This window comes from Heterodontus francisci, chromosome 31 (genome assembly GCF_036365525.1).
Source record: "Heterodontus francisci isolate sHetFra1 chromosome 31, sHetFra1.hap1, whole genome shotgun sequence".
Taxonomy (NCBI): domain Eukaryota; kingdom Metazoa; phylum Chordata; class Chondrichthyes; order Heterodontiformes; family Heterodontidae; genus Heterodontus; species Heterodontus francisci.
In genome coordinates this window covers 35,305,894-35,329,069 of record NC_090401.1, presented here as the reverse complement: position 1 = coordinate 35,329,069, position 23,176 = coordinate 35,305,894, and the positions used below count along the sequence as shown (strand labels likewise).

The window sequence follows — 23,176 nt, the reverse complement described above, 5'->3', positions numbered from 1 at the left end:
GACATAGTCATACTCACGGAATCATACCTTGCAGACAATGTCGCAGACACCACCATCACCATCTCTGGGTATGTCCTGTCCCACTGGCAGGACAGACCCACCAGAGGTGGCGGCATAGTGATATACAGTTGGAGGGAGTTGCCCTGGAAGTCCTGAACATTGACTCCACACCCCATGAAATCTCATGGCATCAGATCAAACCTGGGCAAGGAAACCTCCTGCTGATTACCCCCTCGGCTGATGAATCAGTGCTTCACAATGTTGAACACCAATTGGAAGAAGCACTGAGAGTAGCAAGGGCACAAAATGTACTCTGGGTGGGGGACTTCAATGACCATCACTAAAAGTGGCTCAGTAGCACCACTACTGACCGAGCTGGCCGAGTCCAAAAGGACATAGTTGCTAGACTGAGACTATGGCAGGTGGTGAGGGAACCAACAAGAGGGAAAAACCAACTGGACCTCGTCCTCACCAATCTACCTGTCACACGCATCTGTCCATGACAGTATTGGTAGGAGTGACCACCGCACAGTCCTTGTGAAGACAAAGTCCTGTCTTCACACTGAGGGTACCCACCATTGTGTTGTGTGGCACAACCACTGTGCTAAATGAGATAGATTTCAAACATATCTAGCATCCATGAGGTGCTGTGGGCCATCAGCAGCAGCAGAATTGTATTCAACCACAATCTGTAACCTCATGACCCCGCATAGCCCCCACTCTACCATTACCGTCAAGCCGGGGGACCAACCCTGGTTCAATGAGTGCAGGAAGGCATGCCAGGAACAGCACCAGGAAAACCTAAAAATGAGGTGTCAGCCTGGTAAAGCTACAACCCAGGACTACTTGCATGCCAAACTGCAGAAGCAGCATGCAATAGACAAGGCTAAGCGATCCCACAACAAACAGAACAGATCTAAGCTCTGCAATCCTGCCACATCCGGTCATGAATGGTGGTGAACAATTAAACAACTGACAGGAAGAGGAGGGTCCACAAATAGCCTCATCCTCAATGATGGGGGAGCCCAGCACATCATTGCAAAAGACAAGGCTGAAGCATTTGCATCCATCTTCAGCCCGAAATCCCGAGTGGATAATTCTTCTCGGCCTCCTCCTGAGGTCCCCAGCATCACAGATGCCAGTCTTCAGCCAATCCGATTTACTCCACGTGATATCAAGAAATGGCTGAAGGCACTGGATACTGCAAAGGCTATGGGCTCTGACAACATTCCAGCAATGGTACTGAAGACATGCTCCAAAACTAGCTGCGCCCCTAGCCAAGCTGTTCCAGTACAGCTACAACACTGGCATCTGCCCAGCAATGTGGAAAATTGCCCAGGTATGTCCTGTCCACAAAAAGCAGGACAAATCGAACCCAACCAATTACCGCCCTATCAGTTTACTCCCGATCATCGGCAAAGTGATGGAAGGGGTCGTCGACAGTGCTATCAAGTGGCACTTGCTCAGCAATAATCTGCTCACTGACACTCAATTTAGGTTCTGCCAGGGCCACACAGCTCCTGACCTCATTACAGCCTTGGTCCAAACGTGGACAAAAGAGCTGAACTCCAGAATTGAGGTGAGAGTGACTGCCCTTGACATCAAGGCAGCATTTGAGTGAGTATGGCATCAAGGAGCCCTAGCAAAACTGGAGTCAGTGGGAATCAGGGGGGAAAACTCTCCACTGGTTGGAATCATACTTTATTTAGAGATACAGCACTGAAACAGGCCCTTTGGCCCACCGAGTCTGTGCCGACCAACAACCACCCATTATACTAACCCTACAGTAATCCCATATTCCCTACCACCTACCTACACTAGGGGCAATTTACAATGGCCAATTTACCTATCACCTGCAAGTCTTTGGCTGTGGGAGGAAACCGGAGCACCCGGCGAAAACCCACACAGTCACAGGGAGAACTTGCAAACTCCGCACAGGCAGGACCCAGAATCGAACCCAGGTCCCTGGAGCTGTGAGGCTGCGGTGCTAACCACTGCGCCGCCCCTACCTAGCACAACAGAAGATGGTTGTAGTTGTTGGAGGTCAATCATCTCAGTCCCAGTAGATCACTGCAGGAGTTCCTCAGGGTAGTGTCCTAGACCCCATCATCTTCAGCTGCTTCTTCAATGACCTTTCCACCATCATAAGGTCAGAAATGGAGATGTTTGTTGATGAAGTTCAGCACTATTCGCGACTCCTCAGATACTGAAGCATCCCACATCCATATGCAACAAGACCTGGACGACATCCAGGCTTGGGCTGATAAGTAGCAAATTACATTTGTGCTACACAAATGCCAGGCAATGACCATCTCAAACAAGAGGGAATCCAACCATCTCCCCTTGACATTCAATGGAATTACCATCGCTGAATCCCCTACTATCAGCATCCTGAGGATCATCATTGACCAGAAACTGAACTGGACCAGCCACACAAATGCTGTGGCTACAAGAGCAGGTCAAAGGCTGGTAATTCTGCAGTGAGTAACTCACCTCCTGTCTGTCTCCCCAATGCCTGTCCACCATCTACAAGGCACATGTCAGGAGTGTGATGGAATACTCTCCACTTGTCTGGATGGGTGCAGCTCCAACAACATTCAAGAAGCTCAACAACACCCAGGACAAAGCAGCCCACTTGATTGGCACCCCATCCACCACCTTCAACATTCACTCCCTCCACCACCTCTGCACAGTGGCAGCAGTGTGAGCCATCTACAAGATGCATTGCAGCAACTCACCAAGGCTCCTTTGACAGCACCTTCAAACCCGCGGCCGCTACCACCTAGAAGGACAAAGGCAGCAGATGCTTGGGAACACCAACACCTGCAAGTTCCCCTCCAAGCCAAACACCATCCTGACTTTTTTTTAAAAAACTCTATATTTATTTAGAGATACAGCGCTGAAACAGGCCCTTCGGCCCACCAAGTCTGTTCCGACCAACAACCACCCATTTATACTAACCCTGTAGTAATCCCATATTCCCTACCACCTACCTACACTAGGGGCAATTTTACAATGGCCAATTTACCTATCACCTGCAAGTCTTTGGCGGTGGGAGGAAACCGGAGCACCTGGCGAAAACCCATGCGGTCACAGGGAGAACTTGCAAACTCCGCACAGGCAGTACCCAGAATTGAACCCGGATCCCTGGAGTTGTGAGGCTGCGGTGCTAACCACTGCGCCACTGTGCCACCCTTGGAACTATATCGCCGTTCCTTCACTGTCGCTGGGCCAAAATCCTGGAACTCCCTGCCTAACAGCACTGTTGTGGGTTGAATGTGTCAGGGAATGTTGGTGTACCTACACCACATGGACTGCAGCATTTCAGGAAGGCGGCTCACCACCACCTTCTCGAGGGCAATTAGGGATGGGCAATATATGCTGGCCTAGCCAGTGACGCCTACACCCTCAAGCGAATTTTTAAAAAAGTTTTTCCTTTCGTTTTATTACTTTTTATTCCTCTCTCTCTCTCTTCATATGTACTTATGTCTCAATGGGTGATCCAATGTGATGTTTCTCCCCAATATATGTTCACAAGGAGTACACATGAGGGATGTCATTCAGCCCATTTACCTCATCCTTCTATAGAAACAATGTTTATCATTTAATTAGGGCTATGGAGAAACTGCAGGAGAGTGAGACTAATTGAATAGTACTTTCAAAGAGCCAGCACAGGCATGATGTGTTGAATGGTCTCCTTCTGTGCTCTATTATTCTATGGTTAGCCAGCTCAGAAGTAACTTTTCTTCAGATAACTAACAAGCATATAATACCATCAAACTGGTTGGTTTCAGCTGTCACACCATCTGATTATCGTTGAAATCTATAGTTTCAAAATTTTTGTATTCCTTTTTATTGCACCAGACTCAGTCTAGTTTCTCTCATAAACCATCTCAGTTAACAACTGGTCAGAATTTAATTTGTACATTTGATCATGCTTCTGGCTTTTGAATAGTTGTGATCCTAAAACCAATTCATGTGCTTTGTACTATTTCTACAGCCCTTTCCTTGTACCTCTGTTGTACATGTTTCTAGCTCACTCTGTTGTATTAACTGATGTCCTAAGGGAACTGCCCAAGCTCATTGCTGGTTCCAAAGTTTTATGTGCAAAGTAAGAAATTATTTAAATTTGCCAAGTCTTGGCTGGACACAATCCCAGGCACTAGAGTGAAAGAACAGTCCAATAACCCACTGTTCCACTCAGTTCAATGCTGATGAGGCATTGCGTTGTTGGAGGTGTTGGCGTTTGGATGAGAAGTTGGTTGAGGTGTTTTAAAAGATTTTGTGGCAATATTCAAAAAAGAGCAGAGAATTCTCCTGATATCCGGGACAAAAATCATTCTCCAACCAACATTAACAAAACATATTAACTGGCCATTTCTCATTTAATATTTGTAATTCCTTGAGCATAAGTTGTCTCCCTCCTTTGCCTATAAAACAGCTGTAGTAGCAACTACGTCAAAAGTAATCCACTGGCTGTAAACCAGTTTGGGAATTCCTGAGGATTTGAAAGGCATTGTACAGCATGTTAGTTTGTTCATTTATTTGTTTTTTTCTATTTTTCATGTAAAAATGCACAAACTGGCAATGTAATTGCAAAATTCCATGTCAGCATTTGTGCTGCACTTGAATTTATCAATCTGTTGGAACTGTGAATATTTTCATCTCTGTTGCAGACTAAATGGGATCAAGAAGACAACAGCACCAGACTTGCCGAACGTATGGATGAGGTGGAGCGATGGAAAGAAGTTTTGGAGAATACTCTTTGTGATATTAACGCTGAGATAGATGCTTTAAGCAAAGTAAGTTTGTACTATAAGTTCCACAGTTATGTTGAAAATGGTATCAAGATTCATTATTTCTGTGTGTCGTGGTGGTACAGTACATTGGTGCTCCATGTACTGTGCTATAGAGGCGCAGAGCATGGGTTCAAATTACAATATTTGAGAGCTTCCACTGGAAGCATTTGAGCATTGAGGAGGAGGGAAAGTATAGAAGTTTGTAAAATGGGAAAAAAGAAGTTTTAAAACACTACAGAAATTATAATACTGCAGTAAAGATGATTTATAAGAATCTAATTGGAAACATAAAATAGAAATGGATATGTTCAACCTCCTGATACCACAGTGGGTAGTGTAATGCATGGTACAGCTTGAGTTGTATAGACAATGAAGATCCCAAATTTGATCTTTGATCTGTATGAATGGAATGGGAATCCTTGGCCTTGATTTTAGCACCCCACTCTCCACTCCAGGAGTCCTTGGGCCTCCCCAGGTCTGGCATTCCCATGATCTTTGGAAATTTCCCAGCACCAGCTTGCCTTGATTGATTACTGAAAGGAAAATTGGCCTCCCCCTCCCACTGCAATTTAAAAGAATCCCCTCCAGCCACTGACCGTTGAGGAACATTCTCACGGGTTCACGGCAGAAACCAAATTTACATACCCGCTTGCCAGCCAGGTGTCAATCTTCCCAGGTGTCATGCAGAGTTTTATTTAAATGAAGCCCTGCCTTTGAAATCGGCAGGCCTTCATGCCCTGTGTTGCAGGCTTATCACCCACTCAGGCTTCTCCACACTCTTCCCACTTCTCCATTAATATCAAGGCACCAGTCTCTCTTCCCCCATTCCACTGTACCACAAAGACTAGAAACTGAAGTCAATTGCAAAGCCCTCGCTGTAGCATCAACTGAGATTGATCGGTTCAACAAAGACTACAGGTCAAATCTGAGACCTTACTGGTCTGTATGGCTCAGGAATACATTTAGTGTTTCATTTACCCATAGCCCAATGAATACTTTTAATTCATTCAAACTGATCAAAAATAATTTCCTATAAATTTTTCAATTATGAATTTGTTTCCCAGCCCAACTCTCTTAGTCTCCCATTTCAACCATATACCTGGCCAAGAAAGAGGGCAGGGTCACCTATTCAATTTCCTTTGCCAATGCATTCTCAGGTGACTTTCCTTCCTTTTCACCCTCACTTTGTGCCCTGTGAAGAGGAGTTTCTCCCAACAATTGCTATATTCGAAATTTCTGTGGAGGGAGGGTTGTTCTTAATGTACCATTGAGCAGTTTTAGGTCTATGTGCTGATTTCTGCTCACGTTGATCTTTCCTAGAGTAAGGAAGAAGCAGAACGCGCTTTAGAAGCCAAGAATCTGAATCTAGATGTTGTCATCGAGAATCTGACGTTACGGGAAGGTCGGCAGGATATTGATCTTGTGACGGACCAAGTGCATGAACAGCTTCTTAAGGAGGTTGAGGTGATCGACGGCTCAAAGAAAGCTCTTCAGCAGAAAATCAGTGAAGCCTTTGAACAACTCTGGTATGTGCAGACAGTTGTGTACTATTTACTGAGTATTTCTGATTATTATTGACATGTCTTCCATTATTTATAGCCAGCACATTCGGTACCGTAATAGATTATCCAAATCCAGCATCTAAAGGCACATTGTATGTTCAAATTCATTCAGAACTCTGCAAATGCCAATCCCTAGCCAGCTACTCCTGTGATTTGTTTTTTTTTTGCTTTCCCCTTTTTATTCCCCCCTTAATCTTCTTGTAGAAGTACCTAGATTTTGCCTTTTGGATTTTACATACCTTTACTGCTCGAATTCTCCAATACTTAGTTCACTTTTCTTCCCCCTACATGAACTTCAACTCTTCCAAAACTCTGCCACCTACATCTTGTCCACTCTCAGTCTCATTGCCCCTATTACCCCTGTTCTCACCAAATCCCATTGGCCCCCATTCTCTGAGTGCATTGAATTGAAATGTAAGGATAACCTCCATAACCTAGTTCAATCACTGCTACTTATCCATCCCTATGTGCCAGCCCATGCACTCTGTCGTTATGACTTTGGCCTCTTTCCCATCTTCCTTCCATCCATTACTGAGCATTCAGCAATCTGGACCCGACATCTTGGAAATCTCTCCCAAAACCCATCTTTCTGTTACCTCAACTACAAAAGCCTCCTTTAAAACCGACCTCTTTGACTATGCTTTTAGTCACCTCCATTGATTCTTCTGTGAGTGCATGCCTTTAATGTAGCTTGAGAAATTTGCCATATTAAATGCACATTAATACAATTTGGTGTCTGCCCCTGCTACTATGTAACCAAACCCATGAGCTGTCCTACGTTACCTAAAATCAAGTAACGCCCAGCCAGAGATAAGGATGTAAATAATTGCAATATTGGTATATCCTTGATACCTTTACATCTTCGCTTCCTCTATTCCATCATCAGTGGTCAAGCATTCATCTGTCTGGACCCTACTCCCTGGGACTCTAGCATTTAGCTGGGACTTTTAAATTCTCCACTTGCAATATTTCCTTTTTAATTGAAGTCCTTGACTCGCACTCTCTCCAGTGCAGTGTGTAAGAGTTTATTAAATTACCCCAGATAAGATGTATGTTCCTTAACCTACCACTTAAAAAAACATATCTAAAAGGTATATCTCCATTTGGAGTCTTGCACCACTGTCACACCTTTACATACTTTTCTCCTTCAACTTGTGAACATGTATAATTATTCAGCCTAGTTTGTGTTTGGCTTAGCAGCTGGTGTACCGCTTGTTCTGGTGCTCCGAGTGGCATCCTCCTTCCCCAAAAGATGAAACACCATTTGCAAGCTGACCAATTCCCAATGAAGATTAATTGAGTCTGCCAGTCAAGGCTCAAATTTGAACTTGCTATCCTGCTCCAGTAGATTTCTCTGTCACTGGATATGTCATTACTGATTTAAACTTCTTGTCAGATTCTGTTCTGGATGTTATATTATCTATAGTTTTTCCAGAGCTTTCTTTTTCCTGCATTACAACAGTGACTACACTTCAAAAAGTACTTCATTGACTGCTTTGAGACATCCTGTGATCATGAAAGGCACTATATAAATGCAAGTTTTTCTTTTTAATGGAGTTGCACGTGGATGAAATAACACAGTTAAAGGATAATACGGACAATGATGTAACACCTCGTGATACGACATCACATGATGCTACATCATGATATATGAACAGATTTTAGGCAGCAGGTTACTCAGATGTATGCTATACAATATGCATGTATAGAATGTATTTACTGCATGTACTGTTTTTTCTTTGAAGTTTGTTGATGGAAGCTCGTCAGCAGCTGAACTTCGATATCAGCAATAAAAGGGAAACTTTGAATATTGATGGAGTCGCCTTGTCACTCAACAATAATTCCGCAAACATCTCCTTCAAACCGAACCCATTGCGTGTCCCTCCAGGGTAAGGAAAACCTTTGCATTTTCTAACACTGATCCTTCTGGACTTGACATCTCTGTATATTTTAATCCCAGTTTCATCCTCTTTCCCCTTTCATCAAGGTGCTGACTCACATTGGGGCACAGTTCCATGGGTGCCATTGGCCAGGAAGCCAAGTAACCATTCTCTCTTTGAACTGAGATATTGATTGCTAGCAGGTTATTCAATTGCCAGAGCATCATAGCTGAGTCTGATTTTGTCTTCACCTGATATCTATGCACAAACATGCATCGGTAACTGGATATTGTTCAGGAGCAGGAACCATGATTTAATATTATTCCTTTTCTACCCTGAGGACACAAAGGCTATTTGTAGCATCCATAATGTTGCTTGGCTGAGATCACCTAAGTCAGGGCAAACGTGGGGGTTGAATTTGAGACTACCACACCAGGTGCAGAATTTACCCAATGAGCCATTGCGACTATAGATTTATGTACATAACATTGGGTTTATTTATGTTCTTTTTCAAAAGGAAAATACTGTGGATGCTGGAAATCTGAAATATAAACAGAAAATGCTGAAAGTACTCAGCAGGTCTGGCAACATCTGTGGAGCAAGAAACAGAGTTAATATTTCATGTTGATGATGATGCAAGATCATTGACCTGAAATGTTAACTCTGTTTCTCTCTCCACAGATGCTGCCAGACCTGCTGAGTATTTCTAGCATTTTCTGTTTTTATTTTTTTGTTGTTTGCTTGAAGTAAATGTTTTCATGAAATGGTTCCTTTTCAACACCCCAGTGAATCAAATTTTCCCACATTTGTTCCCTACCTGCTGACATTCCAGGGAATAGTTTCATGAGCAATGACAACCCTTATTACGTTTCCCAAATGAACATTTTCACATGTAAGCCTAAATACGGTGAGTGGCGACAGGCAATTTCACTGTGAACATCATCACAGCCAAACTGATCTGGTCCTTACTCAATATTCACAGGGTATTTTCCAGCAGGGGTCACCGAATAGGCAATCAGAAGTGAGAACCCTGATCCTGAGGCCAATTGTAGCATCTCTACTGCTGTCCTAGCTGAATAACCAACTCACTGATCCCGGTACTTTTCTGGTCTGTGAGACTCAGTACAACACCATGTGCAACCATGTATTCTCCCACTGAACTGTCATGGCCATTCCAGAGTGAGAATTTCACATGATCTGTAACAGGAGGAAAGAAGAATAAGCTAAAAACTGGGAGGAGGGGGGGGGAGAGATGAGCACACTTTTCAATTATATTTTTTTGTTGCCCTGTTATGGGTAGCTCCACCACTAAACAGCAATGGGATATGTTCAGTCGGTACAACAAGGATCGTGCAGAGGCAGAGATGAAAGCTTCGACCAATCTTCGTGAAGCAATTTCAGCCACCATTAAATACGTAAGTCTAAATGAAAACTTAATATCTTCACTTTTTAGGACCTGGTATTACAAAGCAGGAATTAATGCCATGGGTGTATGTTTAGATTGTATTTTCCTTTCTCACTGATGCTAAACTTGTGTAACATAAGTGTGAAATTAAGACTGCTTTGTTCCAGTGTCTGTTCAGGTCCCAACTCCAGATTCAGGCTGCATTAAAACTGTACAGGAATGTGATAACCCACTAGAGAGAATAAGATGTTTCACATTGATTGTAACATTATGCTGTACTTATTCACTCAGTGCCGGCCTGTCCATCATTTTATTTTGCTAAATGCTGTGTGTATAAACAGAGAAATATAAAAGAGGAAAGTTGAAGGAGCGATTCTAAATTTCGAAGATAAAATAGTCACTGTGAATTAATCCTTGCAGGAAAGGGGTGTTTGTATCAAAGCAGGGGATATTTCTTGTATGGACATGTTGCAATATCAGTGTTCAGAGGAAGCTGCTCCAGAGACAGCTCACCAATCATCTGGATTGGATTTGGGGAGAGAGGTGGTGATGTTGGTATATTATTGTATGATGGGGAAGAATCGCAATTCCTCACAGATAGCATATGAGCCTTCCTGGATTCCTCTTCTGCATGCAAAGCCCCACACACCCATTGTCCCCCCACTTACTTGCCCAGTGTCAATGGCTTCCTGTACCCCAACAAATCATTGTGCACTTTTTCAAATCTCTCCATGGCCTCACCCAATCCAAAATTCCTCTGTCTCACCACTTTCCTTCTGCTTTGCAAAGCCTCCTTAAAACCTTACTGTACTTCACTTCATCATCCTAGGACTGCTTTCCACTTTAGTGTCCCTTTTTCTCCAAATTAGTTTGAGATGTTCTCTCTATAAAGGAGCACTCTCTAAATTTAAATTGTTGCTGGTCTGCAAGCACAGCGTAGGTTTCCACATGTACGTTGACGACACTCAGCTCTACCTCACCACCACCTCGCTTGACCTTTCCATATCTCTAAATTGTCAGACTACTTGTCTGACATCCAGTATTGGATGAGCAAACTTTGCTCCAAATAAATTCCCAGCTACTGACTCTGTCCCTCTCCCTAGCAACTGTCTGAGGCTGAACCAGCCTGTTCTCAATCTTGGCGTCGTGACTGCATACCCGTGCCAGTGCTAAGACTATTTCCACCTCCATAACATTGCCTGACTCCACCCCTACCTCAACTCATCTGTTGCTGAAGTCCTTATCCATGCCTTTGTTAACTCTAGAGTTGACTATTCTGATGCTCTCATGGTCAGCCTCCCATGTTCTGCCCTCCATAAACTTGAGTTCATCCAAAACTCTGCTGCCCATTTTAGTTTAGTTTAGAGATACAGCACTGAAACAGGCCCTTCGGCCCACCGAGTCTGTGCCGACCATCAACAACCCATTTATACTAATCCTACACTAATCCCATATTCCTACCACATCCCCACCTGTCCCTATATATTTCCCTACCACCTACCTATACTAGGGGCAATTTATAATGGCCAATTAACCTATCGAACCTGCAAGTCTTTGGCATGTGGGAGGAAACCGGAGCACCCGGAGGAAACCCACGCAGACACAGGGAGAACTTGCAAACTCCGCACAGGCAGTACCCAGAATTGAACCCGGGTCCCTGGAGCTGTGAGGCTGCGGTGCTAACCACTGCGCCACTGTGCCGCCCATATCCTAACTCACGCCAAGTCCCGTTCACCCATCACCACTGCACTTGTTGACCTACATTGGCTCCCGATTAAGCAACGCCTCAATTTTAAAATTTTCATTTGTTTTCAAATTCCTCCATGGCCTTGCCCCTCTCTATCTCTGTAATCTCCTCCAGCCGTACAACCCTCTTAGATCTCTGCACTCCTCCCATTCTGGCCTATTGAATATCCCTGATTTTAATCCCTCCATCATTTGTGGCCGTTCCTTCAGCTGCCAAGGCTTTGGAACTCCCTCCCTAAACCACTCCGCCTCTGTTCCTCTCTTTCCTCCTTGAAGACACTCCTTAAAACCCACCTCTTCGATCAAGCTTTTGACCATCTGCCCTAATATCTCCTTATGTGGCTTGATCCATATTTTGCTTGATAATGCTCCTACTACGCTAAAGGCGCTATATAAATACAAGTTGTTGGTCCTGTGGTAATACAGTCCCCAAAATGAAGTAAAAAATAATTTTACATGTAAATGTCACTTTTAAATATACATTGTTGTCAGTACAACCTAAATTAATGTTAATATCAAAGAAATAAAAGTTACCACAATATTTCGTTGTTTCTTTCTTCAAGGGAAAGAGGGTAGGAAAAGAAGACCATATTTTCCAGAGAACATAACTATACAATGTTAATGATTATCAATAAATCCGGATTTATTTTGGCAGAGTGGTAACAGGACATCGAAAGTCACAGGTTCACTCCCCGGTCTGTGTTGATCTCAGCTGTGACAGCAGTGAAGGTGCTTTTAATGAACCCCAGTGTCCCTGGGCTAAGGAGGGTAAACATCCTGGGCTTCTGCATCCTGGCTATCCAGTGAAAGCCCCCCGCCCTCCCCGCCAACCAACTCCCACCCTGTGCTACTAGAAATTGTAGGTGTTTGTGGGCTTCAAGAAAGAAGAATAAAATGTAGACAAACACAAATCCCAACAGGGATCTAGTTTGCATGTACTTTACTTTCTGCAGTCCATTGAACCCTTTGTACATGCTGTCCATAATTCCTTGTGTAAACATATTCATTTTTAAGTTCTTCCCCATGACCCCTCCCCATTTAAAAGCCTCTATTTTGTGACAAAATAAATTACTTGAAGACCAGTAATTCTGCACATGGCATTGTATAAGGGTTGTGTGTTTATTTCATGGTTTAAGCTGCTGATAAAGTCTGTGCCATGTTGAGGAGGGTGAGCTTTCTCAGAGAGAGGAAGGGCAGTCATACACACCCAGCTGCTGATGGCTCAACAGAAGCATTTTGATCAAATTGCACAGACACCTTGCTGCTGGAAAAGGGAAGGAAAAAAGTGAAGAAAATATGTTGTTAGTGTGGTCCTGCTGACTTGTGATACGATGTGATGTAACCCAAAAATTCAACAATGGTTATGTTAATGGAGGGAACTGGTGTGCCAACTTGCTGTGCCATGGAGTGATAATAAGTGAGCACATATCCGCGAAGCTTAACTCAGTCAACAATCTGAGTCATGCCATTGTGGTAATACGCTCCACCATACTGAGGGAGAGAAAATTAAAGAGTCAGTCATTTCGTGGAGAGCTACACATTCTTGAAGCAGCACAAGCAGTGAATTGTAAATGTCAGGGGGAATTTTTTAGATAGGTGAAAGGGTCAGCAGATGATAAATATCTTTTAAAATTAAGTTACCTATAAATTGTCTCCTGATTTTTGTCATTGCAGACTGATAACGAAGTGGAGGCACAACGCGTTGCCACGGACTTTGCCTTCAGGAAAAGAATTCATGAGTTTGAACAGGCCCTTAGTGAACTGAGGTGGCAGGAGAAAAACGTAACCGAGTTCATTTTATTTCAACACCCGTTTTTCATATTTATCTGTACTTTAACCTTTTAAAACAAAAATACATTTCTAACCTATTAAAAGACTTTTCAGTAACAAAATGACACTACTAGATCAAAGATAATTTTCTATGCCTGTACTGGTACTAGAATCAGTCTCTTGTTGCTGATTAAAACTTTGGCAGTGGGGGGTACATTCATAAAACACAATATACTAACTAAGATTGACACTTTGAGCCTTAAGATCGGTGAGATGACAGATATGACACGTTGCACCTAACTTTGGTATAATGCCCATTATGTTCTAGTTCCTTATTGAACCATAACATTTACAGCAGACCATTTAGCCCATCATACCAAGCAGTTTAACTGGAGCAACCTGTTGTAATTCCATTTCCTTGCCTTTTCCTTTTATTCTTTTGTATTCCTTTTTTCAAATTTTTATCCAGTATTCGTCTCTGTTCCCAACATCCTTATTGTGTTGAAATCAAAACTGATCACATTGGCCTGGATTTTGCAGTAGGAATAAATACTTGAGACAATCGGCACTCATTGTTATTCAGGAGTAAATCGGACAGCAACTTCCAGTGAACGCATATGCGCAATTAAACATGGAAATCAGGAAATTGCTATCTGATTTGCCCTGCTCCTCCATAAGCTTTGTTATAACAGTATCTCGCCAAGAGACTCAGCACTGAAATAAATGAAGGTGTACATAGCCACTAAACATATCAGAAAAAGTTAGGGCTGATCCATTCAAGTGTAGGTAAATTTTTAATGGCATGATATGTCTTAATTACCACCAAACAATCTCTCCAGCACTGAAAAATTACTTTTATTAGTATTGAATCTCATTTCTTCAGATTTTGATTATTGTTGGAGATTTAAAAATTAAAAAAAATTTCTTTCCATCTCTTAATCCCATCTTTCTTTCCCTCTCTTTATTTTGATTTCGATACATGTTTTACATTGAATTAAATATTCTAATTTACACTTTCTGGTTTAGACTCTGAAGAATCTTTACTGAAGCACACAATCTGGTTGAAGAAGCATTTGGTGCTTGCCCCTTTCACATAGGTTCCAGATCCTCTGTAGAGGGCGCCGCACTGGGACTTCCGATGACCATAAATTGCCGCACAAAAGCCCACTAAAAATCTGTAAGCGTAATGAACGGCAAGCGCCATCCGTTCACCACTGACCACAAAATCCGAGCCAATGTTTGCTACTCCAAATAATTTTTTCCCAAAATCTCAAAACTATAGAATTCGTTGTCTACCTCTTCCTCCTACAATCTTCAGGCTTTTGAAACCCAAACTTGGCATCACCCAACACTGCTTCATGATTTATCTCATCTTTTGAACTCTTTTTAATCTTGGTGGTGTCCTACACTGGACTCTTTATTTTGGCTTTTCAACTTAAAGAAAAATATGTTGTGGTCTACAAAATGCCAGATTCAAAAGTGAAAGGTTGATTTTGTGAAGCCTATTTTTCTGTTTTCATAATAAAACTGTCAGTGTTCTGTGTCCTTATTCTCACTCAGATCTTGGAGGAGATTGCAGATCTTGAAGAAGATATTCGACGCCTTGAAGCTGATCTTCGAGCTAAGGCTGCCCCTTTAAAGGTGGCTCATACAAGACTTGAGACTCGCACCTACAGACCTAATGTTGATCTCACCAGAGATGAAGTAAGAATAAAGGCTTATTATGTTGTTTTGTGAAAGTCGCAGCTCATCTAGGAAGCTTAACCAAGAATATACAGACTGAAAAGACTTGCTAAGTTAATGAGACATACTATTTTTAGCATATTGTTAGGATAATAACAGGGAACTTTGTACTGCATCTGAATGATCTTAATGCTTTCACTATATATAAAGTGAGAAAGACCTATGGAACTAATTGAGTCCCATTCAGGAGATTAAGGTCTCTTGTCCCATAATTTCCTGGTACAAATGCATACTAGCACACTGGCCTCAGTTCAACAGGCTTTGTTATGTTTTGTACCAAGTACTTAGTGGTTAGCTCTGTAGAAAAAGGCAGTAACTGGATTCACCATGCAGTCCTCATCCCTGTTGGTTTGCATTTTCAACACTAGTTTTTTCCTCTCCTGAAAACACTGATTTCAACTGTGCGCATAATTCTTGCCAGTTCTGTGAAAGGTCACTGACCTGAAACGTTAATTCTGCTTCTCTCTCCACAGATGCTGCCAGACCTGCTGAGTATTTCCAGCATTTCTTGTTTTTATTTCAGATTTCCAGCATCTGCAGTATTTTGCTTTTATTTTAGTGCCCATAATTCTCATCCTTTGTATGTGAGTGTCGGCAGACTATTATGATCATGAGAGCATGACAACCAAGCCTGATTCTGTGCTCCCCAAATATCCACACACGGTTTCTGACAAGGATTGTGTGTTAAGTGATCAGGACAAGGAGCCTTGGTGGATTTTAACTCTTCCTAGCCCAGGACCATTGAGGTGAATTGCAGTAGCCTGACTGTCTGCATTGGCTGTGGTGAGCTAGCTCAGCACACTGAAAGATTGAACTTTTGTTGAGCCATTTGACCTGGTAACATGCATTTACCCAATAAATCAGGGTATTCAGTAAACTGTTCCATCTTTGGAAGATCTGCCAGGTAGCTGTCTGACTGCAATTCCCAAAAAGTACAGCAGTATATCTAGTATGTGTTCCCAGCAAGTCCCAGTGTTTGGTGCCTCTAATCTGCCTATCTCGTGAGTCAAATGCTGCTGCCACTAATTCCCCAGCCTGACTGCCTTTCTCCACCATAATTTCTGAAACAAACAAAAGAGAGGCAATAACAGACAAGCAAGAATGGGAAAGAGAAAAAGGAAAAGTGAAAAAAGACAAAAATAAAATAGCAAGGAGGGAGGAGAATGGATGGACATAAATGAAGGAGGTAGGAAGAGTATTCAGTGACTCCAAAAAGCACAAATAGATTGGCAGTTGGATGTGTTCAATTATGATACAGGCCACTGGTTTGCAGTTTTCATGGAAAACGAGTGGACTGATGAAATGGGATTCCCTAAGCATGAGTAGAAATCCCTAAATCCTATGTAACAGGTGCAGAATTTGATTAATTTTGTCACCACAAACTGGTGGTCTTAATTATAAGGGATGTGATTCCAAAACATCAGTAAAATTTATTGAATTTCATATAATTAAAACGTATGGTATTTATTCAGCCAACTAGTGGCCATGATTAGAACTCTATCTAACTTAAAAGTCAGTTAACCATTTATGGCCCACTTTATAATTATGACACACAGATTCTGGCCCACTGCAATAAAACTTTGGATGCTGCTGTACTAAGCCATCGGGAACAGTTCATGTTCCTTTGTTGTGACTCAATTCGGTGTTTTGGAAACAGCATTAGATTGTCAAATCTTGAGCACTTCTGTTGCAGAAGAATTAAGCTGCAAAGAGAAACTGACACATTCTGTTTCCCCCACTTGAATTGTTGATTACTTTGGTCAATCGTGATGCCAGTCCATAGATAAATCCACAACAACAGGCTGTCCCACCTTCCTGGTTAGAGATGAACGCATGGTGCCAAGCAGCTTGCCAAAAACTGAATATGTAAAAAAAAAAGTAATCAAAGTAACAGTGAAAGTTATTTTCTTTTTATTCAAAGGCAAAGATGTAACATCTGAACTGCATACGTACTCAATGTTTTACCCCACTTCTTTCTCCGTTCACTGCTGGCAAAGCTGCACCCACCCCCTCAAGTAATTTACTCCATTTCCTTGAAAAAAAACTTGCCCCCAAGTCACTTACAACTGCGCCTTCAAACTCACAGCTGCCTAACCTTTGACGACCCATTCGCAAATATACTTCTGAAGACATTGGTTTATTCAAACACATAACCTTTTTCCCCAGTAAAACTTTTACTCTCTTCCATTACAATCATTCTCCGTAGTATGAGCCCCACCTTCTCTCACTTAAATCCAAAGAGCAGAGACTTGAGCGCATTAGTGGCACAACTGCTTTAGCCATCCATCGCCAGAACTGGCTGGATCACATCAAGAGCTATCCAGCCTCACTCTCATCTCTCAAAACTGCACGCTACTTCAGGATTATTCTGGAGAGCACTGATAACAAATGGTTGCTTTTCTCCATTACTAACCATCTTCATAAATCCTTCTCCTCTGACTTGTTCACCACATCTCAAACAATGTGCAATGAGCAAACGGACCTATTGTCATTAAGATTGTTCAGTTGCCTCTGCTGCTTCCCTGCTCTGTCCTGCCCTAGTCCTAAATTTACATCTTTGTCTGGTTTCTCTCCTATCTCCCCACAAGCCCTCTTTAAGGTCATCTCATCCATGAGACCCATCTCCTACTTCCTTGGCCCCATTCCCACTGGACTACTGACCATCCAACTTGCCTTCCTGGCCCCTGTGCTAGCTGACATTGTAAATGGTTCAATTTCCTCTGGTACCGTCTCCTCCTTTTCATGACCATTGTTACACAAAACTCCTCAAAAGCCCACCTCAACCCTTCTGTCCTTGCAACCTACCTCCCCATTTCAGACCTCTCTTTCCTCTCCCAAGTCCTTGAACATGTCTTTGCTTCTCAAATCCACGATCATCTTTCCTACAATTCTATGCTTGAATGGCTCCAATCGGGTTTTCTCCCTGTCACTGTGCTAAACCAAAGTCACCAATGCGACTGTGACTGGCCTCAAACCCTCTTTGCTCAACCTCTCCGAAACATTTGACACAGTCCACCAAACCTTTTTTCTACAATGCTTCTCTCCCATTGTCCAGCTCAGTGGGACAGTCCTCACTTGATTCCACTCTTGCCTATCTGATCGTAGCCTGAGCATCTTTAGAAATGGATTCTCTTCATACCACTGCACCAATACCTCCAGAGTCCCCAAAAGATCTACCTCAGCTCCCTTTCTACCGTATATATATTCTATCTTTTGGCGATAGTCTCTGCGTAAATGGGGGTCATCTTCCACACATACAATGATGACTTCCAGGGACCCGGGTTCGATTCTGGGTACTGCCTGTGCGGAGTTTGCAAGTTCTCCCTGTGTCTGCGTGGGTTTCCTCCGGGTGCTCCGGTTTCCTCCCACATGCCAAAGACTTGCAGGTTGATAGGTTAATTGGCCATTATAAATTGCCCCTAGTATAGGTAGGTGGTAGGGAAATACATAGGGACAGGTGGGGATGTGATAGGAATATGGGATTAGTGTAGGATTAGTATGAATGGGTGGTTGATGGTCGGCACAGACTCGGTGGGCCGAAGGGCCTGTTTCAGTGCTGTATCTCTAAAACTAAAAACTAAAACTAAAACTTCCAACTCTACCTCTCCACAACCTTTCTCAATCCTTTCATTGCATATGTATTGTCACGCGGCTTGTCGTCGATGAACTGCACTTTTCTCCAGTTAAACGTTGGGAAGACCCACCACAAAATCTGTGCCCTTCTCACCAATTCCATCCCACTCCATGGCCATTGTCTCCAGCTGGAGACAATCTATTAGCAAGCAATTCCATATCCTCTCCATAAAAAAAACTGCCTACTTCCACCTCCATTCCATCACCTGTCTCTCTGTCCCTGCCCAGCTGCTGAAACCCTCATTCATGCCTTTGTAACCTACAGACTTCAATATTCAAATACACTCCTGACTGACCTCCCAATCTTCACCTTCTGTCACCTTTAGCATATCCAAAACTCTGTTGCACATATACTAACTTGTATCAAGTCCCACTCGCCCATTACCCCTGTCCTCGCTGACCTACATTGGCTCCCAGCGCTCATTTAAAATTCTCATCCTCGTGTGCAAATCCCTTCATGGCCTCACCCCTCCATCTCTCTCTAACTTCCTCCAGCTTATCAAACCGCCCCTGCCCCACCAGCCACTCCTTGTGCCTCTCCACTTCCCTTTAACTCACCAGTATCAGCCATCAGCCATGCCATTGGCTCAAGACACTGTTATTCCCTACCTACATCTCTCCACATCTCCATATCCCTCTCATCTTTTATTAACCTCCTTAAAACCCACCTCTTCCACCTCTTTGACCAAACTTTTAGTCACCCTTCCTTGATTCCGTACATTTTTTTACATCTTGGGATGTTTTCAACGCAGGAAAAGGAGTAGGCTGGCGATTCAGCCCCTAGAACCAGTTTTACTATTTAATTAAATCACAGCTGATCTGTGTTTCAGTTATTCCCTCTTTTCTCCATATCCCTTGATGCCCTTTCCTACCAAAAATCTATTGAACTTAGTCTTGAAAATTTCAACTAACTCATAATTCACAGCCTTTGGAGAGAGAGAGGTTCAAATTTCCACCACCCTTTGTGTGAAGAAATACTTCCTGATTTCACTCCTGAATGGTCCAGCACTAATTTGAAGATTATGCCCCCCTTATTCTGGATTGCCCCACCAAAGGAAATAGTTTCTCAATATCTGCCCTGTCCTTTTATCTTTTAAACACCACAATTAGATCACCCTCAATCTTCTAAACTCCAGGTAATACAAGCCAATTTTATGCGACCTGTCCTCATAATTTAATCCCTTAAGTCCCGTTATCATACTGGTGATTCTGTCATGTTCCCCATCCAAGGCCAATAGATCTTTCCTGATGTTCGGTGCCCAAAACTGAATGCAGTGCTGCAGATGGGGTCTGACCAAGTCTCTGTACAATTGAAAAGTCACTTTTGTATTTCAGCTCCCTTGAGATAAAGGATAAACTTATTGATTGGTTGTACATTAAAAGTACTATATAACTGCAAGGGTTTCATTTTAAATGGAAAGTTTTTTTAAAATTCATGCATGGGATATGGGCGTCGCTGGCCAGGCCAGCATTTATTGCCCATCCCTAATTGCCCTTGAGAAGGTGGTGGTGGTGGTAATATGGTACAGTGATTCACGTCAATACAGTTGCACATTTTCTTAATACAGTATTCACAGGAGAACACATTTGACCTATTGACTCTGTTTGTGTAATGCTATATATTAGAACAACTATTGTATGTGCTCCAGAATCAGAGTAGGGAGCAGGGGATGGATGTGAGGCAGGTATGGGTAAAAAAAAATTGAGGGAGAGCTACTTCATGAAATGTTATGCAAATTAATATTATTCCTTTCCTAAGTATTGTATGTTCTCTTTCTCCCCACCCCCACCCCAGGCACAGTATGGACTGGTAGATGAGGTTCACCAGTTGGAGGGGACCATCGCCGCACTCAAACAGAAACTTGCCCAATCTCAGTATGTTTCATCCTCTCTACTCACAGATTATTTTGCTATCTTTCAAATATTCTATTGCTATATGCAAATCAATTTACTAATTTTCCGGTAAATCATGTGTAGACTGGTGCCAAAAAATACTAATCAGTTCCATAGCATTCTTTAAAAAAAATATTTAATGGTATCATTAGTTTTGGGGTCAACATTGAAAAGATGTTATTGTATAAGGTACCATACCCTTCCTAATATTGTAAATACACTTCAAACATCATAAGTAGTGACCTTGGCAGTTTTCTATTCATCAAATGAAGTTATTATATCCCAGTTGGTAACTTAATGCTTTTAGAGTGATTATATATTTTTTATTGTTCTTGTTACTCCCTTCCTGTTGCTTCTAGTTTCCATCCAAAAGGACTAATAACCTGCCCTCTGCCAAAGTTGATCTTAAAAAGAACTTGAGACACATATGATCTGCTCAGAGTGGTTTGCACTTCTTCCAGGAACTGTTAACCTGATCTTCTATCCTCATCACCTCATAATGTAACTAAGATTGGGAATTTGCAAATTTGAACCTGGTTTATAATATTCTACCAGGCCAATGTGTGTACCTACAGACTCCACCTTCACCTACCCCAAGACACGAAGCACCCGTGACCAGGCCCAGTGTGCTCAAACACTCTTGCTGTCAGATAAAATCTAATACTATGTTTATTTTTAGCCCCTTGTTCTCAGAATGGCTTTGTTTCTTTATTTTACAACTAACATTTTTATTTGTATTGAATAGAAGAGACACAATTGGATGAAGGGTATTTAATTATCACAATAGGTCATTTAGTCCATCACATACGTAAAAATAATATTATACCAGGGAAAATTCTATCTATCTATTTTCTATATTAAACGATTGCATCTCTAGGGTAATTGGCTGCTGGAAGATTCACAATTGCAGCTTGGGTTAAGGTTGTCTCCTGGTGGGGAAGCACCAGGCGTTCATGTGGTACCTCCCCACAGTGGCACAGCTGAGTAGGAAACTGCAGCAGCAACTCTCATTATCCTGCTCTAATGGCCTCATAAAGGTTTCAGCTGAGAAAGGAAATTATAATGACCAATTGTGGAGCTTAAAATTGAGGTTGTGTTGAGGTTTAGTATGAAATGTAGAGTTACTGGGTTAACTGAAGTAAATGTTGGAGTTTGCTGAAGGCAGAAGAGAAAAATCTTCCAGTGCTGACAAAGATTTACAGTTGTTTTAATTCTGATTCCTGTGCTTCAGGGATGCTTTGACTTCGCTGTACAAACAACTGGCACGAGTGCAAGAGGATATCGGCTTCAAGACCCATTCGCTCTGTCTTGATAAGCAGAGTATGGACGTAAGAGCAAAACTAACAACACCTCCTGAGAAATATGTGTCAAAGATAGATAGCTTCACCCGCACACCCAACCGGGCACTGTCAGAAATCAAATGCCGACAACTTGATTTATTATAATAACATGGGATCAAGTACAAAAAGGAAAGAAACACTTTGGAATCTAATACTGCATCTGTTACTGTAATGAATCTGTAGTTACATGTGCTGTAATCACAAAGGAAATAAATAAATGTATGACATGTCTATCAGCAGAGGTCATGGTATTAACAACTGAATGAGAAGAAAACAATTGGGAGATGTAATTTAAACAAGCGAGGCCACTAGATTTCTGTATTACAAATAAAATTCTGCAAACAGCAATCAATTTGCTAGTTTAAGGACTTTTGGAATTAAGAACTCCTTTTCATGAAATGGTTTAGTAAATAAAAATATGGTACAATAGAATCACACATTTGAGAATCTTGCTGGCATTGGTGGGGGGTGGGGTGTTGGATACGTGGAATATCAATTGGGTATTCCTACTTCTGATTGTTCTTTTGTGATCCTTTATCGGAAAGTGCATGGAGAGTTCTTGGATGAAGATATGACCTGGCTCAGCTGTTATGCCATTCTCCCCATGTTCAAATAGCCTGTTAATACTCTACCTAGAATCGCACATGAAGAACAGCCATTTGGATAAGGTAGTGCAGAGCTACCAGCAAACATCAGTACCTTCAGGAAGGGAGGGGAAAAAATATTGGAAAACAAAAGCACACTTTACGAAAGGGGAGATTTCGATTTCTACCACAATTTTTCTGCAGGTTGTTCATATGTACAAGAATGTATGGCTTACAGACCAATAAGAAGAGCCTACACCATGATAGTCGATTTTCTGCACTTAAGATTTGATATTTTACTGGTCTTTTTCTATATAATAGGTTTGATGCAATCAAATCAATTCTTTTTGTGTCCAGAGTCAAAACTATATTTAAAGGTCTTTCCTAGTCCTGTCTCTTTTTGTAAGACATGGAGAGTGTTAGACTAATCTTCTAGCAAATGCATCAAAGAATGGCTTTAAACTTAATGAGGCCATGATCTCAGGTAAAGGGAAGTTTATTTTATGTTTATGTATCAGTTACATTTTTAAAATAATCTGTGCTGCTCTTTGTAAATAGGACGGTATTTGAGTTGGTTTTTCTGTTCTTACACAGTGTTATTTCTCAAGCTGCAACTGAATGGAAATCAGTGAACATTCCTGCTTCTGCTTACTACTTGGGTGTTGATATTGGCTTGTATTTGACAACAGGCCAGACTTAATAAGAATGAGCAGAACTTATCTTAAATGTTGGTTGTTTTCCCCCATACGTTTCATTGCATCCCCACAGATCATGGGTGCACATATACAAATAGAAAGATCCACAACCAAAAGGGTGGCCAA

At 42.1% G+C, this 23,176-nt stretch overlaps 1 protein-coding gene across 5 annotated transcripts in view; it reads left to right on the top strand.

Moving 5' to 3' along the window:
* tekt2 (tektin 2 (testicular)) overlaps positions 1-22,121 on the top strand; it is a 47,564-nt gene extending 25,443 nt beyond the window's left edge. For all 5 annotated transcript variants that reach the window (XM_068011296.1, XM_068011292.1, XM_068011295.1 and 2 more), the window contains 8 exons: positions 4,677-4,802; positions 6,120-6,325; positions 8,107-8,250; positions 9,542-9,656; positions 13,067-13,174; positions 14,723-14,866; positions 20,334-20,413; positions 21,663-22,121. In XM_068011296.1, coding sequence (XP_067867397.1) covers positions 4,677-4,802; positions 6,120-6,325; positions 8,107-8,250; positions 9,542-9,656; positions 13,067-13,174; positions 14,723-14,866; positions 20,334-20,413; positions 21,663-21,876 — 1,137 coding nt within the window. In that variant the 3' untranslated portion in view covers positions 21,877-22,121. The remainder of the gene's footprint in view (positions 1-4,676; positions 4,803-6,119; positions 6,326-8,106; positions 8,251-9,541; positions 9,657-13,066; positions 13,175-14,722; positions 14,867-20,333; positions 20,414-21,662) is intronic.
* Positions 22,122-23,176: the final 1,055 nt, after the last annotated feature.